This window comes from Hippoglossus hippoglossus, chromosome 14 (genome assembly GCF_009819705.1).
Source record: "Hippoglossus hippoglossus isolate fHipHip1 chromosome 14, fHipHip1.pri, whole genome shotgun sequence".
In the NCBI taxonomy this organism is placed as follows: Eukaryota; Metazoa; Chordata; class Actinopteri; order Pleuronectiformes; family Pleuronectidae; genus Hippoglossus; species Hippoglossus hippoglossus.
Genome location: NC_047164.1, coordinates 19,197,106 through 19,215,650, shown reverse-complemented (window position 1 = coordinate 19,215,650; position 18,545 = coordinate 19,197,106). Strand labels below are relative to the sequence as shown.

Genomic DNA, 18,545 nt, shown 5'->3' with positions numbered 1-18,545 from the left:
CCGACAACGTCATCTGGACCTAAAGTTTCTGAGCAGTCCAAAGTCTGCTCAGAAGCTATCTCGCTGATACACGGACTCAATAAGTTTCCAGTCAGTCTCAGCTGTCAATCATGTCATTTCACTCTCTTTTTATGTCATCAAATAACTAATAAAACAATTTCAAGGAAAACACTTGAACATGCATCGGTGTGATAAGAATCATTTAAAATGATAAACATCATCTTTGGGAAACATTTTTTAAAACTTTTTAGTTTATAATGACATTGAAGATGTGTGGCCTGCACTGCAGTCACCCAGCAGGGGTCAGTTGAGGCACTTTGGCTTCACTTTTGGGAAGCAGTCATTTCGTCTATCTTTATATACGGTCAATAAACCAGGCCCTTCTCTGTGGAGTGTGCATGTTACGTTGCATGTTCTCTGGGTTTCCTCAGGTTCCCTCCCACAGTTCAAAGATTGCAGGTTAACTGGAGACTCGAAAATGCTCGTAGGTGTGATTGTGAGAGTGAATATTTGTCTCTGTATGTCGACTTCTACATGGTGTAGTGTACCCTGCCTCTTGGCCAATGTCAGCTGGGATTGGCACCAGTCCCCCGCGACCCTTAAAGGATAAGCAGCATAGATAATTGGTGGATGAATGAATTTTAATGTTGGATATTTATAATAATGATTATAATTAATGAAACAGATTTCCCAGAAATCACATCACACAGACTTAGCATGTGTAGCTGATTAAGAAAGGACACCTGTACCCTCAGAGCGGTTCTTATCTTATGTCTGACATAACTGCAACAGTATCATACGGAAGAGAAACAGCAAGCAAATTGTCCTTTAAAATTAAAGAATTTATCATAACATTTACACTTTTCACTGTGAAATTATACATTTTAATGTGTTTTTTTACATAATCCCAAACCATAATTTTTTGAGTCTATGATTAGAATATAGTTTATTGTCATACAACTGTGTATGTACAACTGAATTGTTTGAGAAACCGCCTTTGTAACCATGGATATACCATTTTCCTAATATTTCTGTTGCTTGTAGATATAGTAGGTGTGAAGCAGGGTCATAATGCTGATATGCTGAGTCATTTTATCACGAGTCATCAAACACACCCTGCAGGTCATTCTGCCTGTCTGTTCCCACAGACACTGAACAGTTATGAAATGGATCAATCAGCTCTTACTTTGGTCTTTTTTTCCTCTTTACCTCCTTCATAAGTGTCTGAATGTGGCGTATATTTCATGTAGACGTCAAAAGAGCAACTTTAAATATTGTATCTGTGATTGTATTTTACTTGTCAAAAATGCTAATTTATGATCCTAGGTAAAGTATGGCTGTCCCATTTTGAAGGCTCCTTCAAATGCAGCCTACAAATGCGTCCTTCCATCCTTGAGAAGGGAAGGCTGCAGCGGATATATCCTTCTCTGATCGACCTCCGGCGATGAACCGTTTTTCAAAGAGGTAATGACGATCTGGAATCCAATGCTTTAGTATTATACTTCAACTCAACTGAACACTTAACAGTACACCTGTTAAAAAAAACAGGTTGCATTAAAACTGCCCTCATTGTGTCCAACGTTAGCTAGGCACCCGTAACAAGGGCGGGACGAGTGGGTGATGCAGATCACAGAAATCTTCTGTAGTCCACACCATCTCATTTCAGTTCAGCCTTTGTGGTCTACACAGCTCACAAAGGGGGCAGTCGGGTGGACCATGTCCTCTGAAGGATGCAGCCGCTGATTTGAGACATAACAAGTGGCAACTGTTACTAACCTAAAATCTGTATGTTATTAACCACCTTCATTTTATTATTGTTTTTATAATATTACAATTGTCTTGCTTAATTTGAGAACTATATATATATATATACTTAATGAATATATTTTTTTTCTTTCTCACATGTACTGACCAAGCTAACATCGCTCAATGATTACCTTGTTTGTAGTTTGTCAGTGTAAGATAGCTCCTCCTCTCTAATTCTGATTCTTCTCATTCTTATTCTCTCTCTTATAAATGAAGACATCTTGCATTTTCAAAAATTACCTTCTTTCAATAAATTCAAATAGTCGAGTCTCCCGATTTGCATGTGCTATGTAAAGAATAAAAATAATAGATGTGCATGTTTAGTACAATGATAATAGCAGCTATTGACTTAAACTCTCCAAAAATATATCATATACTGAAAAATAACATTTATTTTTTCACATGTATGATTAGTTACTTAGTTCTTTATATGAGGGTTCACGGGACACAATTAACACATTAATAGATACTGTATATTCACAAGATGTAACACATTTATTTGTGGATGTTTCTGTTGCACTTCTCTGGTGTGTAGTATATTTCTTACCGAATTGTCGATCTGATGTAGTTAGTATATACATATTCAGTTAATATCCTAACACGGGCAAAAAAAAGAGACACGCATTTCCATTTTTTAAGTTTCCCTTGTTTATCAAATAAAAAACTGTGTACACTGTATTTTATATCATATATTTATTTATAAAGTGCTTAATAGGCATAGATAGTAATAATATATAATCATGTTGGGGGTGGTGGAGTATTCCTTCAGCAACGCGAAAGCTGTTATTTACATTATATATACAAGTCCCATGTTGGTGACTCAACCTCCTCCTACCCATGGTGGAAATGGGAGTGTGGTTCAGCGGAAATCACGACATCGAGCAGGTGGCGCCGGCATCTTCAGTGTGATCACAGTTGTGCACTTCCCAGGATATATGGGAGCACTGCTGCAGAGACGCCTCTTCACCTGTGCACTTCAGATTGTCCAGCAGGATTGTTCCAGTCCCGGGCCCAAAGAAAGCCTCTATCCGGGCTGCCGCAGCCTCTCCGCAGCCCAGCTGGCGACACACGACCTGAGCGTCAGGGAGGTCCCAGGCATCATCACACACCGTACCCCATGTCGAATTTAAGTACATCTCCACCCGACCTTCACACCTGTGCAGGCCACCCACCAGTCTCACCATTCCTTCAAAAAAGCAAAGGAGAGTCACATCCAGTCTAGGATAAACCCAGTCTTAAGGAAATTGTTTGAAAATATATTTGACCTACCTTCAGAGGGCTGTGTGGTGCTGGCAAAGGCTGTGTGTTCTGTCGCTCCAAAGTCACGTTGAACTCCGCTGTAGTAGTCAAAAGCTAGGAGAAGAAGAGAGAAAGTAGATCAAAACCTCTGATCCTTTTGAGTCCTGGGCATACTCAGGAAATATCTGATCTCAAAAGCATTAGCAAAGCTCTTTTATAATTACTCCACTGATCAATATAGGAAGCCTCTTGCCTGGTTCCCACGAGGACCGACGCACTGCACTTTGCAGAGACATGTGTTTTTGTAATGGTCTTAATGCTTACAGCCATCATTGTCACACAGAAGCATACGTTATGTCCTCGTTCCAATTCTAATTACCTGCTAAAGGCAGAATTACTCTAGAGCACTGATTAAAACTGCTGCATTAAAAAACAAATGTACAACCATATTTTCCTTTCGACCTGAAGCCAAAGATGTGTCACCTAAGGAAAGGGGAGTTGTGTATGTGATTTAGCCTCAAAGAATTGAGATTTGACCTGAGGGCCTGCAGTGACACTGATGTGCCCTGACTCATCTACTGAATTTGTTTATATTCTCTGGGTTGTCTCCTTCTCAGAGTACTACAGTCATGCATTGCAACCGCACAGCTCAGCAGGGCAGGCTCAGACGACTGGGTGAGTAGGAAATATGATCTTATAGTGGAACTGATGACTGAATATGAGTGTTTTTCAGATTGAAGAGTATCATTGTTTTATGTTGCACACGTCATGAAGCGGCTTAGAGTCAGGTCTTACGTAGACAGATAACACCAGCGTCCTCATGATGACCACAGTTGTGTTGACCCCAGCCCAGGTGGAAGCACTGGGTGAGATCCGGTTCAAAGCCAGAACATTCCACGTTGTCCAGCAGGATCGGACCTTTGCCGTAGCCAAAGTAGGCCTTGGGCTTGGCGGCGATGGCAGAGCCACAGCCGAGCTGCCTACATACCACTTGGGCATTAGGCATATCCCAGCCATCGTCACACACCGTCCCCCAAAAACCTTTGTAGTTGACCTCGACACGACCCTGGCAGCTACTGTTTCCACTCGCCACACGGATGGCTGGTTTGCCTGCAAGAATAAACAGGTTTGTACATCACTTCAAATTTTAGAATATGGGTCTCTCTGCTAAAAAAAGTCTATTATGAACAGTTTAAATCATTAAATATAATAATATGTATTTTGGTTTACGAAGCAGAAATCTGAGTTTTGGTACCTTTTGTCTGGGCAATTGTGGTAACAGTTGTCGTAGTTGGTGTGTCAGTGGCTGGAATAGTTTCTGTTGCTGGAGGAGAAATGTAATACAAGACAAAATGACCTTATTAATATCTGTGTATAAAGATTATTGAGGGGTTATCTGTCGCAAACTTTCCCCACCCACCATGTTCTGCAGCACTGTGGCGCTACACAATGAAAGACAATTTAGGGAGAAATGGCTCACCCTGTTGGTGAATTGGTAAAAGTGCAAATTCTTTTCGACAAGGGGAAAATATACAGCTACACCTCTGTGCAGTATGATCGTATACCTTCAGTGTTAAACGTTCTCCAGTGCCCTCTCGGGTTTTGTGTCACCACGGGAGCCTCAGAGGTTAATCCTGAAGTGGATAGAAATGGAAAGGATCAGCAGCTCAGTTTCATATGCAGCACAATTTCTATGACTTTCTTACGAAATAAATTTTCTTGAAATTTCTATTAGTACTATTGCTGCTCAACATAATTACTAACTGACTTATTCTCTAAATATGGTAAAGTGTAAGCATGGCTCTAAGTACAGAAATGTCCCTATGTTTTGCTGCCACTTTGATCAAGAATCAAATTTGGTGATCGCCTGACTGTTCTCTAATAGCAACACTACCAGATTCACACTTGTGTTTCTAAGTGAAATATCCCAACAACTGCATCAGCGTTTAGTTTGAAGTGCAAGTAGATGTAGTGCGGCCTGTTGAGAGTTGCTCTTTTTCTCGATTATATTGTATTATAATGATTCTGATTATTATGATAATGATGATGATGATTATTATAATTATGATTATTATTCTTGTTGTTGTTCTTGTTAATCCTGGTTTATTGTTCATCATATTCTATGACTATGGGAGCAGCGTACCAGTGCAGGTGACTCCAGCGTCCTCATGATGGCCACAGTTGTGTTGTCCCCAGCCCAGCCTTTTGCATTTAGACAGGTCTGACTCGTAGCCAAAGCAGTTGACATTGTCCAGGAGAATCAGGCCAGTACCGTAACCAAAGTAGGAGTTGCTGTGAGCGTGGATTTGCACACCACAGCCCAACTGTCTACACACCACCATGGCATTATTTATGTTCCAGTCATCATCACACACTGTCCCCCAGTTTCCCTGGAAGTAGACCTCGACCCGCCCTTGACACTCGTGGTCTCCATTCACCAATCGGACGGTGCCATCTCCTACACCAAGAGGGAAAGGGAGGGATTTATAGAGACTGATGTTTAGCAAATGTTTCTCTACTACATTTTTAGACTCTGTGGTTTAAAAAAAATCTATGTTAATGTCAAATGTGGTGATTTTGAGGTAACAGGGTTAACTATAGCTGTTCAGATTGTGTGTGAGTGGAAGACAGAGGATATGACTAAGAAACACTGATACGGAGAATGGAGAAGGGCGTGGGACTATACAACACATACTTTGGATCCAGAATTAAAAAAGACAGAGTTAAGGTGAACATCTGATATTGCACTAGCACAGATGTTGTCACCTTATGCCTCAGCACAGACAAAAACACACCTTTAGAAGAGACAATAGAAATTCTCATATGACCATCATTTAAGGAAGTCATTAATATGGAAAGCTACACACATTCCCAGTAGGTTTCACCAAACATCTAGCGAGATGCATCACATGTTAACTAAATAGACTCCCTAAAGGGAAAAAAACAAGAGTGCGAATGCAACAAAGCAAATCCAGAAAACAATGAGTATGGCCTGGAACTAAAGAGGCACGGTGTATTTACTAGTTACTCCCAAAACGTACAAAAGATACTTTCCACTGAGCTGAAAAGGCTTTGATGCAGTGTAACATTTGATGACAGTTTTGCCCTCTTCAATTCAACTTTTTTAGTTTCTTAAATAAACCTAGATATTGACTGTGTGTGATTATTCCACAAGGCTTCCTGCGTTTTGAAATCCCCCTGACAAAATAAGCCACCGTTCATTATTTATTGAAAGTGAAAATGTCCTTGTATTTTGTGGCGACATCTGTTGTGCCACCTGTGAGCTATTTTTTTAGGGATATGTGCGCATTTGATTTTGACCCTGGAGCATAAAAAACTATTTAATCAAACTGTCCTGACATTTAATTCCTCTGAATATACAACATAGTTTTCTCTACTGTCAAAAAAGAGGTATATGCATTTTCTAATTTGCGTTGGAAAGAGATGAACACAAGAATAATGCTCTGATCTTATTTAGCACAGGAACAATTCTGTCTTTATGCCTTTATGCTAATAAGCCTGATGGCATGATTCCAATGTCTCAGTGCAGGTAGACAAATTGATTTACTTGTTTTAACTGTTGATTAATGTCACATGCACGTGAGCTTTGTGATTTGCAGAGAGCAAATTTGATACTGGGTCAAACGTTTATAGACCTGCCAAAACAGATTTGTTTGACCACTAGGAGGCAGTGGAAACAAAAAGGAGAAAAAGCACTGACACCTTTTATGTGGATGTGGCTACTACGTTAGCAAACAGTTGCCTATTAGCGTTCAGAGTGTTTCTGGTCACCTGATGAATGACGTCCAGAAAAGTTTAGGTTCTGATTTGGTCTCCAATTACTCATTAAAGGAAATATCTGGATCTTTAACAGCTCATGGTCAACTCTGGCTGAATCCACACTACTAAGTTTTTGTGTGAAAATGTATCAACTCTGCTGGCACCTGGCATCCACACTACTCTGGAGTTTTAGAGCCTCTTAAACAGGGAATTTTGGAGAAGCAGAAACTGAGATTTCTGGAAACTATAAGGTAGACACTCAAAACCACTTGCTGATTGGATGTTTATGTCATGACGTATCCTTCGCTGATTCATCAGGGTCCTGTCACATGACCACTTTCCGTAATGAAACAACTGGCATTAACCTCGGCAACCAGTGTAGAATGCAACATGGATTATCAATTACAAGCGTTGCTGACCATGTTGTCTTGCTAACAGCAGTTGTGCAGTTGAATTCTGCATTTTTCATTGATACAACTGCTTAAATGTGTAGTAGATGAGGTATTATTCAAACTTCTCGTTTGTAGCCTAACTCTTTCTGCAACTAACAACAATATGCTTCCTGTGTTCATATCGGCACGCGAATGCCCAGTGCGCGAGAGGTCACGTGATGTGTTTGTTGCTGCAGCATAGTGGATATCCAGAGCTTAAAACAGCCGTCTGCTGCCAAAAATGACAATATGGGAGCAGTGAGAGTGAACTAAAAAAATTACAGGTGGGCACTGCTGTACAATCGACCTTTTCACATACAAGTAGTTATGTAATACTTTGTTCAAATGTTTATTAGTGCATCTGTTTATATAATCATCTTCGTCAAGTTATACTGCATTTTGTTTGAGTATACATTTTCACATATGCCATATTTGTTTTTGAATTTTGACCATTTGCTTTTGTGCTTTAAAAAAAAAGACTAATCCATCAGTCTGATATTCAAAGTGGAAGCCCAGTCTCACTTAGATAAAAGCAGGGGGCACTTACTTGAACCAAATTTGTCCCCGGGTGGCGTGGCAGGACCCCCAAAGCTGTTTGCCCCCACCAATGCTGGTTCTGGCAGCAACAAAAAAGAAAAAAGACAAAGAAGATGCAGTAAATGAAATGAAATGGACTTCTACACTGTCTCAGCCAAACTAAAGTTGGGTGAAGGCCCTACCTCTGCAGGTGACACCCACATCCTCATAGTGGTAACAGTTGTGAATGCCCCAGCCCAGACTTCCGCACTGGCTGAGGTCTGCTTCATGTCCTCTGCAGTCCACGTTGTCCAGCGCTATGAGCCCCACGCCTTGTCTAAATCTGGAGCTGCTGCCCATCTCCACGGCCACCCCGCAGTCCAGCTGCCTACACACCACGTTAGCGTCCACCATGTCCCAGTCGTCGTCACACACTGTGCCCCACTCGTCGAAGGAGAGCACCTCCACTCTGCCCTCACACCTGTTGCGTCCATTCGCCAGTTGCACTTTGAAGACATGAGCAGGCAAAATCTGTCAGGGCCTCTCTCTTTCTGATTCATTTTGCTCAACAAAACTGCAATTTCTGTCTTTGAGTGAGGTGAGGAGGTTCAGGTTGTGTGGTTAAGATCTTTGGCATTTGAAACAGAAAATGACTAGTAAGCTCTAATGTAATGATAGCAAATAGCAAGAAATACATCCCTCTGAAATGAGTCTATTCCTACCAGGTTAAGCCACACAATAAGCCACATGACTCCTTGGAATTGAGAGAGGTGGATGCAGGAGGGTGGGAGGTTGCATAGCAAATAAGTGGGGATTATGGAAATGGAGAGCTGGGAAAGTGACCTTGTTAAAAAAAGCCCCAGGCGCTGATCTACCTACTGTACTCTCTTTCACTGACACACAGCCTGCTACTGATCCTTACCGTGACCTGGATGCAGACATGTTTTCGACTGATCGCGTGTGTCTGGGCAGCTGGAGTTTTTACTATAGAGCTCGTTCTTACCTTGAAACGGTGTCTTCGCTGAGGTTTGCACGCCATTGGCTGAATCAAGAGGGAGGAGGGGATATGGGAGAGAGGGAGAGAGAGAGAGAGTATGGCCAAATTATTTGTTGAAAGGAGGATCTTGGCCTTCTATAGTTACTGTACTCTATATCTACTATATCTATTTTCCTGTAACACTAGACACAGAGCGAAGCCACAACAGGAGGCCTGTTCAGACCGTTCACTTCACCAGTTACAACAGAATATGCTAACTTGTTCCTTTTAATTTTAGGCCATGTTAGCAACAAGGAAAGGGAGGGAACATGAACAACTACTTATAATTCCACAAATGTCTGTCTGTATTTGAAGCACATATCTCAAAAACTGTCTATGGACCGAGTTAACATGTCTTCTTCTATGTCCTCGGATAAACTACAGCAGCAGTCGGCAACTGGGTCACAACGTGGGCCAAAATCGCCACCAGATACTTTTGATAGTTGGATTTTTTTATTTCACCACATCGGACTGACACACAGACATTCACGGATGCTGATTTCCATCATAGCAACAATCTTCAAAAATATAACCTGTATGGCAATTTGTCTTCAAAGTAAAAGCACAACGTTGCTTGACACATCTCTGATATAGCCGACATGCAATGTATGAAAACACAACACCAGTTAATTTAATCATTCAAACTTATATATTTACCACACACGTGAACAGTAATAAAGCAAATTCATTCTATTTTTTTTTTTTTTTCATTTTATGAAAAACATTGACTAAAAGTCTTCATTACAGATAAACCAGGTAGGATGAACACAAAGTTTTCTAACTTCACTCTGCACCATAGACTGTTTATAAGAATCTGTGCACACAAACAATAAAAAGTGACAGTATATTGTAGAAATGTTTGAGGAGGACTCACTAATGACAAGGAATAATCCTGAAGTAGGTCCAGAGCATCAACAAAGGACAAGCAAACAGTTCATTCCAAACAGGCAGGTTCAGAGCGAGCACTGCACTATAGAGCTACTAAATTTGGTGATTCCTAACTTCTCCCCTATACCTCCATCATCTGGTCATACAGTTTTATTTGTCCAGTTTATGACCAATTACACACAGAATTAACATGACAATCCCAATCCAAAGGGAATAAGATGCTTTCATTCAAAACATATATGAGTCATATACATGTTTGAGATTTGATTGTTTCAACACATATTTTCCCAAGATGTCATACTGGAAACTGTTTTTGAGCTTCTAAAGAGGACATCCCAGCGCCTGAAGACTAATATCTCAGGTTTCAACAGCTCACAAAGACACCAGAGGGATTTATTTTCAATGATCACATCCAATGTGGGTCAATTCACAGGCTTCTCCAAATTGTTTGTGTCTATCGCTTTTTTAAACCCAGGTTATGTTGATACACCTATTTCCAGTTTCACATGCAGTTTCCGCTCCAGTTTATATTCTGGAAAGACGTTGTTCCTATTTTACAAAGAATCTGTGAAGTCAATATAAAATGTCACTTACTGGATACAGCACGCTTGTTTATTTTCACATCCCCTGAAATTAGAAGACAAAAAAAATGTTAGTAAGACACATATTTGGATAGCTGCTGGCTCTGTGAAGAGACAGAACCAATGTGCTGATGTCCGCACATCTGGATAGATGTCTCTCTCTATATGTTGATCCAGAAATGTCCAGTGAGTGGAATTGACCCTGGCGCCCTTCAAAGTAACCGCAGGGCTTTCAGCCAGCCAGTAACTGTGGACACAAAGGCAGTGATCTACAGGGAGTTCGTGTCCAGGTACACCCAGTTCTTAAGCATTATTAACGCCTCCAACATGTGGATGAGCACTGACACACAAGGAATCGTCTCATATGTCACATTCTGTAGTCACTGTTTTCTCCTTAAACCCGATTTCTTAAATATGATGCTTCTCAAAGTATATTTAGTCCATTGACTGGATTTACCTGGGAAATGTTGATGGGTCTTATTCAAAAAGTCTTATTTAAAAAACAAGGGCACAGGAGATAGTGAATGAAACAGTACCTCGAGAATCACTTTCAATCTTTGTGTAACACACATTTGGTCCTCGGCCAATGAATAGAAAAAGACTCCTTAAAAAATTATATACTTTAATAAACTGACTTGCCCCTATATATATATATTTGTCTCTTAAATGATAAAAATACAATGAAAAATCACTTCTCCCCTGATCACTTTTAATCACAGCCAGTATTTTGATTAGATGTGAGCCCACTCACTCACCGAGTCGCAGCAGCACACTGACGGCCACCAAGATCAGGGATCCCAGCAGAGTTACCAGGAGCCAGACGGCCGGGTTCCAGCACCTCCACTCGCTCTCCACCACACGCTGGCTTCGCATGGCTGCCTGACTGACCATCCGCCTGCAACACACACCTTCACACACTCTCATCCGGCTCCTCAAAGTCCTCACACACTTCTAAAAGTAGTAGACCAGAATGCACTACTACTACAAAGCAATCACTATTTGCGTCCTGTTTCAGAGTAGCCTAATTATAGTATTGGATTGTTTTCGCTGATGGAGCCTGCAGCTATTGTTATTGTGCTGTAGTGAGTATTGATGGTGAAATCTGGGGCCAGGCTTTGGGAAATGTGTACCTCCCCAAAAAAAAAAAAAAAGGGATGTCGTGTACATAACTCCAGATGAAGTTGTTTGGATGTTCTCAAGGCATACAAGCACTTCTGGGAGCAAACCGGGAACATGTGATAATGAGTTGTTGCCTGTGTTTCACCAGACATGAGGATGTGCTACCAACTCTTTGTGCTATTGCCAATAAAACACCAGGAACAGGGAGTCGAGTTTCATTGGTGTTTTGAAAACACAAAATGGCTGCCGTGCACCGACCTGGCAGCGGGTAACGGAGTCTGCAACAAGAGGATCAGGGTGGAGTCTGCTACACTGAGAGTTCGAGAGCTGAGGAAGGTTAACGTCCGAGCTGGCCAGCATCATCAACAGCTGGGGGAGGCTTGTGTTACAGACAGAGGCCGGCACCTTCCTTTGTGCTTTTCAAGGGGATTTTCCTCCAGACAGAGAATATTGGGATTCACAGTCAATCACTCAATAATCAGTGTTAGATAGGAATATAGCAGACACTCAATACCCTGCATTCTTTACCACTGAGAAACTGGGATGAAGGACATTTATATTATACTGCAAATGGATTCAAATTTATTGTAATGTTTAAGAAAAAGTAAGTGTCAGGATGTAATTGAAAATGGGGCATTTTGGGCATTTTTGACATGTTTTAACACTGAGTATTATTCACTGAAAAAGAAATGTTAAACCAACATAAAATATACTTCAATTGGTAAAACACCATCACTTAAATTTCTTCAACTTTAAATCAAAAGTTATATTAACACAATTGCTGACTTAAATTTGAAAGGACTTGTTTCATTTTTGTTTTACCTAAAGAGGTAATTTTCTTTTTTTAGTGCAGACCACATACTTTTTACATAACATTTTTTTTATTAATTTGAATTTTTTAATTGAATTGTGGGGGGAAAGTGGGGGATATTGGAATTACTTCTTCAAAATGTTATACATTCATTTTGCATAAATGTCCAAGAAATTAATTGGGGAGTGTTATTAAGCATATTGCTGCTAAGAGACGATGGTGTGTTGTTCAGCCTCGTGTTGTTTGTCTCTTCACTCGTGCAGAATTCCCCCTGACCTTACACAGGAATGTGTATTAGGGGATGATGAGGGGAGAATTTGATATTGGCCCCTCGAGATAGTGGACATTCCGAGCCCAGGGGGCACAAAAAGACATTTCTGCTTTCTGTGGTCCCCATCGTCAGGCATAAACTGCTGCTTCCTGCAATCTGTCACTAGAACCCTCCAAAACGCTTAGGCACCTGATGACACTGACTGCAGGGGCGCCTCTCGTCTCCTTGGTGAGCAGGAGGCAGGAGGAGTAGGGGCTGGAGTGGTGTTAAAATCTTGAGCCATTGAAGAGTGTACAAAAAATTATCTCCAGTCCATGGAGGTAAAGTTAACACACTGTCACCCTTTTGGGTCATTGGTGCCATGACAGCACTAAACAACAGTCAACGCAACAACTCTTGCCCTAGTTTTCATCCAGGCCCGTTTTCACTTGACTGTTTCATTGTCATAGGTTCAGCACATAGGGGCCAACAGTCCACAGAGAACTAATTGTGCATCAAATTGGGAGGTGGGGATCTTAACACCAGCACAGCGCTCCAGAACCACGGCTGTCTCAGGTGCGGGCCGCACCAACAAACCACTCGAAACTCTGGGACAAATGGCTCAGTTATTAGGGTTGAAAAATAATCTAGTCCCCAATGTTATGTTTTTCAATACTCCATTCATGGTAGGATGTAGCGCAGATCCGCTGGGGAATAATGTTGCCTTTTGTGTCGTCTCTGCTTCCCCTCCCTTCTCACTTCCCTGCACTGAGAAATAGCTGAAAGAGCTCAGCCTCACAAATAATACCCCTTAATGTCTGGGATAAACCAGAAAATAACACTGTTAGTATCTTAAATGGAGAGAATCCTGATCCATTTAAACAAAGAATCAATAGAAATGTCAGCATGTGTTCTTGTAAAATGTGACAAAATATAACAGAAAAATATGGAAATGACCTTGATCAATATCAGTGTTTAAACAATTCATAGAATATGGGTATTATATATACACTTGTGAATTTTATCTAAAAATATATAAAGTATATAAAGGCTATACATCTTAATTAAGTTCTGTCCGAGAGGTTGAACGTTTTCACATTGAAATAAAGTTACATTTCTAAACTAAACAGCTTTAGTGTCTTAAATTACAAACCTGTAATTTGTCACAGGTTCATCAAAATGAAAATTTTAGTCGAATAAAGCAAACAAATGTGCAACTCAATATTTTATATAATTAAATAATATACATACCTGTTATGAAGTATTTATCTTCTGCCAGAATAAAAAAATATAAAAAAACAATTGTAAACTTGTTTCCTTCCACCAGAATAAGTACAAAAAAATTGTCCTCGGAGCTTGAAGAGCAGGCAGCTTAATTCCACAAGTCACTCAAAAACCACAGATACTTTGTGTAGAAATGTGGCAGGAAATTCAGTGCATCCAATGATGCATGTGTCTGGTCTTTCATCTCCTTATAACCCAGCTTCACTATAAGTACCTGGCTTCAGTGACAGAGATTACGTAAAACACTAAATACCGCAGCATTGTATAGTAATATTTTAACGCCCTGTGTCTGTCTATACTTAAAAAGAAGCTGCGGGAGGGGCAAAAACAAAAAGACAAAGATAATGAAAGCCAACCCTTCACTGGTAACCCTGCATCTCCAGTTTCAGGTAGAGCTCACAGAAGGTGCGGTCCTGCTCATCTCTGCACACACTCACTCACAGAGGGAGACGAGGCTGTGGCTTGGGTCCTGTGTGTGTGTGTGTGTGTGTGTGTGTGTGTGTGTGTGTGTGTGTGTGTGTGTGTGTGTGTGTGTGTGTGTGTGGCACTTTTCCACACAGAAGACAATGAAAGTTATGAAGTTCTCAGAGAACAGAAGCTCTCTGAAAATGTTTAAGGTTTAAATAATCCTCCCCTCTTCAATTAATCCCACAAAAATACCAGCACTGGCTAAGTTCCAAACAAACATCTTGGTTGAGTGCTTAAAAATGCAGTTTTAAACAAGTTTTTGTTTGTTGACATAGTTGAGCTTAGAGTGACCTTTAAAAACATCCAAAATCTTTTTACTAACATAATAAACTAAATACTGTCTTTACGATAATTCAACATGTACAGTACATCCCTTGAAAGAAATACTGTTTCTTAACATTAACTTCTATTTCCATGAATTCTTGCACTCTCTGAAAAAGTAGCTTAATATTTGTCAGTGTGCTTATACTCCAGGCATACAAGATAATCTATACTTCTGCAATCTCATGTCATCCAACATGGAAAAGCCCGGGGCCTCTTTAGATTGTGCAGCCGACTCACAGCGATTACTTCCTCACACTAATCCTTCCTGAGCTGCGGAGAAACATGCGGGCTGTCTGTGGCCATTGTCACGGTTCTCCAGGACCAATTCAGGGCTCTCTTCTGCAATGTCACCCGCAACAGTGGTCGAGTCAAAATATGGGGGATTTTGTTACACCGAGCAAATTTTCTGAACCTCCAGGATACGATTAAGAAACCACAACAGCTCAACGACAAAGCGGCAGATCTGCTAAACTCTGTCTTGCCCTTAAAGCGTGAATTGCTTTTTTGTGTTTGCAAGGCAAGGCACATTTATTTGTATAACACATTATCATATGCAGGGGTCATTCATTTGGCTGCACAGAAATAAAAGAAGCATCAAGGTATGGATCAGAACCTAAAACAGGTAATTCATGATGTGCAGGTTCATGTGATTAAGTGAAGGCACTAGAAAATAGAGAAGTTTTAATTCATTTTTAAAGCAGTTTGGGGCAGATTAGATATCTATAGCTGCAGATGGTACCAGCTCTGGGCAGCATAGTTTCCAAATGCCATTTGAACCTGTTAAGTATTAACTCCAGGCACCATAGCTGATCGACTCCTACAGAGGAAATTGAGGATATGGCCAAAGGGAGCATATAGATGTTAAAAAGGAGGGGCCCAAGAATTGATCCCAGTGGGATTATTGTGGCTTTTGTTATTTATGAGTGCCAATAGAAACAAAACAACCCCTGACCTCTAAGTAGGTCATGAACCAAATGAGAACTGTTCCAGATTTCAATCCAGTTCAATCAGAATCGTTATATTTTGTGACCAACAGTATCGAAAGCTCTCCTAAGATTTGGCGATACCAGGATATTTATTTTAAACAAGTCTGCATTTATGTGAATGTCATCTAGTGCCTCTATGAGAGCAGATTCAGTTCTACGATATCGACAAAAACCTGTTTGGAGCTTTTCATAGTCACCGTATGTGTTCAGTTATTGATTGGTTTGGTTAAAAGTGACTTTCTCAACATGCTAATTCAATGGAAAGGTTGTTCCCATTCATAGGCACCATTGCACCATTTGCATTTCCTTCAGAGAACAAGTGCTTATATTCAACGGTAAGAAGGTGGGAGGTTGGGAAAATATGAAAATGTATAAATCACACTTGGATACAACTAAAGAGGTGTACCCACTGAGTAAAATAGCTATACCATGGCATTAGTAGTAGGTAGCCATAAGTTAATACTTTCTGTAACTTTTAAATCTTTACACCTGCATTGAATGATTTTTTGTTAAAACCAATACAATCAGCTGAAAGAGGCTAAAATGCCCCATAGAACTAGGGGAAGCTGAAGATTGGCTAATATTTTCTTCATTACCACTGTCAAAGCTTATTGAACCCACGGTGAACAAAGTAATGATTTTGAGTCTGCAATTATTTTTATTTTTTTTACAACAACAGCACACAATCAAAGTGACCTTTCTTACCCAGTTTGTGACATCGTGTGAATATTCACGTGTTACTGGACTCTTCCAAACACATATCATAAGTGGTCCCACCTGTGCTAAGACATACAATGACGCAGAGATGGTAAGTGGTGATTAGCTGCAGCACAAACCTGACCTGGCTGATTTATGACTCTGACTGTCCCTCAAAAGGCCTCCTTTTCATGTGCTTTGTAAAGAATCTGTAAAGACCTGTCCAGGGAGGACCTGACCTCTCATCCCCCCGACCCTCAAAGGATGACGAGAATAGATGATGGAAGGACACAGAGGTTGCAAAAGTGTACACGGGCAACTGGACTTGCTTGTATTTCTTGTTAAGTTGCCATTGTCCATACATATACATATACATATACATATACATACATATAGCCTACACATACACATATGCATATACATGTTCACATAAATACACATACACATATGCATATACATGTTCACATACACATACACATACACATACACATACACACAAAAGCATAAGCATACACACATACACATAAGAAATACATAAACATATCCGTTTGAATTTCTGAGCAGACACACATACAATGTGAGCAAACTGGCTACTCTCAATAGGCAATTAGGCAATTTTGCGAATAGAAAGTTGATAATTTGGTGACATCATATGTTGTTCATGTCATTGGAGTCTATTTTATGTAACGCTGAAGGTGCACAGAGGTTGTGTATTCCTCACCTATAGATAAACATAGATGTCACAGAGTCCGGGACATGGGTTATCTAAACGCTTTTGTTGCATAAGATACGAGAGTCATGAATTTGAACTCGACACAAGTTGTGCAACATGACATCCTGACACCTTTATTGACGACTATTCTATTTGGGTCACAAAGACAGGTGGTATTAAATCACTCAGGTGTTGAAAACTGTGACATGGTTTATCAATAACATTCACAAAAGCAAAATGACAAAGAGGCAGATATCATGCTTTTGCCTGTTATGCATTATCACTATTTGCATAACAGGAATATAAGCCGAACATTTAAACGTGTCATAACACAGGTGTATCCTTACAGTGCCGTTTTTAATAAATATAATATGCTCAAGGTTCTGGAGTATGTAGCAGCAGCATGTTTTACTTTGACAAACATGTCAGATCAAGTTTATATAGAACACATATTTCATAGACTAAGCTGCCTGCTTTTAGTTATTTCAATTCTCATATATATTCAGAATATTGTGGCATATATATAATTCATTTGAAGTACTGACGTATGCATGACACAACACAAATGGATACAAATGACACTTTAAAATCAGAAGTGATCCACTGAAACTACAGAAAGTTGTATATATATTATATTATATATTATATATTAATTTCTGTTTTAGATGATGGTGACATTTTATACATGCATGCTTCAGCTGCCACCCTGAAACTGTTGTATTTATTCCTGAGGAGTTTATTTTTGGTCTTGCTTTGGCTATTTAGCAAATTTTACTGTTTCTTCTTTGTGTTTTCTTGGTGTCTTGGAATGTTTTGTTTATCCTCTGTACTTGGCTATACCGTAAATAAGGTCTCTGCCATGTATTCCTGAGTTGAAATAAAGACTAAATGATTATCATAGACAGGATTAATATACACTCAGAAGGTCAGAATGTGATATATGAATTAGTCAGGACACACAAATGGGATTTGATAGTATTCACAGATAGTACTGAGGTGTGTACAGAAGTTCCATAAAGTGTTGTCTACGAAAATATAGGTAAATAAATATTGTCACGTTATGTGCATGGCTAAAAAAAACACAAACCGAAGGTAAAATGTGTTAAATGATTAAGCAGAATTAGCAGGAAGAATTTTCAGGGCATTTTCTCTTCCTAAACCTCTCTGTGTTTCTGCCTCTTCCCAACTGTCGGCCACACGTTAGCAGATAGAGATGGAAATGAGAGAGGGAGCAGCCCAAGGACACCCTGATAACAGAGAGTGGTATGTTAGATCTCTCTCTTTCTGTCTCTCTCCCCCTCACAATGAACACAGGCCACTAGAGATGCTTTCAGCCGATGCACTTGCAGCACTGATGACGGTGAGAAAAAATAAATAGAAAAGCAAGGTGCAGGGTGAATTTATGTTTAATGTTTGCTGGAAACACAAGAGCAAAAACTCAGAGGAAAAAGTAAATGTTCTGAGAAACGTGTTTTAAGAAGGTGTACTGAGCACATGCCCCCCTGTGGTCAGACGTACTCTGTGCTTTCCCTCTGTGATGGCTTTTGGCAGAGTGAACAGGGATGTACATACCTTTGAGGATTTATACATTTCAATATCATTGCCTTTGCCAAACAAT

General features: G+C 40.1%; 1 protein-coding gene across 3 annotated transcripts; it reads right to left on the bottom strand.

The window, feature by feature from the left end:
* Positions 1-2,534: 2,534 nt before the first annotated feature.
* On the bottom strand, positions 2,535-14,146 carry LOC117774092 (scavenger receptor cysteine-rich domain-containing group B protein). 3 transcript variants are annotated; one of them, XM_034606190.1, is made up of 12 exons: positions 13,709-14,146; positions 11,033-11,172; positions 10,291-10,323; positions 8,776-8,814; positions 7,976-8,278; positions 7,804-7,872; positions 5,189-5,503; positions 4,611-4,679; positions 4,301-4,369; positions 3,841-4,155; positions 3,076-3,159; positions 2,535-2,992 (listed from the first exon to the last, which is right to left on the bottom strand). In XM_034606190.1, the coding sequence occupies exons 2-12, from the start codon at positions 11,166-11,168 to the stop codon at positions 2,676-2,678; spliced, it is 1,749 nt and encodes a 582-aa protein (XP_034462081.1). In that variant the 5' UTR covers positions 11,169-11,172; positions 13,709-14,146; the 3' UTR covers positions 2,535-2,675. The 3 variants fall into 3 exon arrangements, with proteins under 3 accessions (XP_034462081.1, XP_034462079.1, XP_034462080.1); XM_034606188.1 differs by lacking the exon at positions 13,709-14,146 and having other exon boundaries at positions 11,033-11,190; XM_034606189.1 differs by lacking the exon at positions 13,709-14,146 and having other exon boundaries at positions 7,804-7,866; positions 11,033-11,190.
* Between the last annotated feature and the right edge of the window lie 4,399 nt (positions 14,147-18,545).

Excerpts from the sequence above, each read along its gene's own strand:
- LOC117774092 (XM_034606190.1), bottom strand. The coding sequence starts at position 11,168 with ATGGTCAGTCAGGCAGCCATGCGAAGCCAGCGTGTGGTGGAGAGCGAG. Across the intron at positions 4,680-5,188 it reads CGCTGGAGTCACCTGCACTG|GATTAACCTCTGAGGCTCCC; the intron begins GTACGCTGCTCC and ends TATCCACTTCAG. Across the intron at positions 2,993-3,075 it reads CACCACACAGCCCTCTGAAG|GAATGGTGAGACTGGTGGGT; the intron begins GTAGGTCAAATA and ends GCTTTTTTGAAG.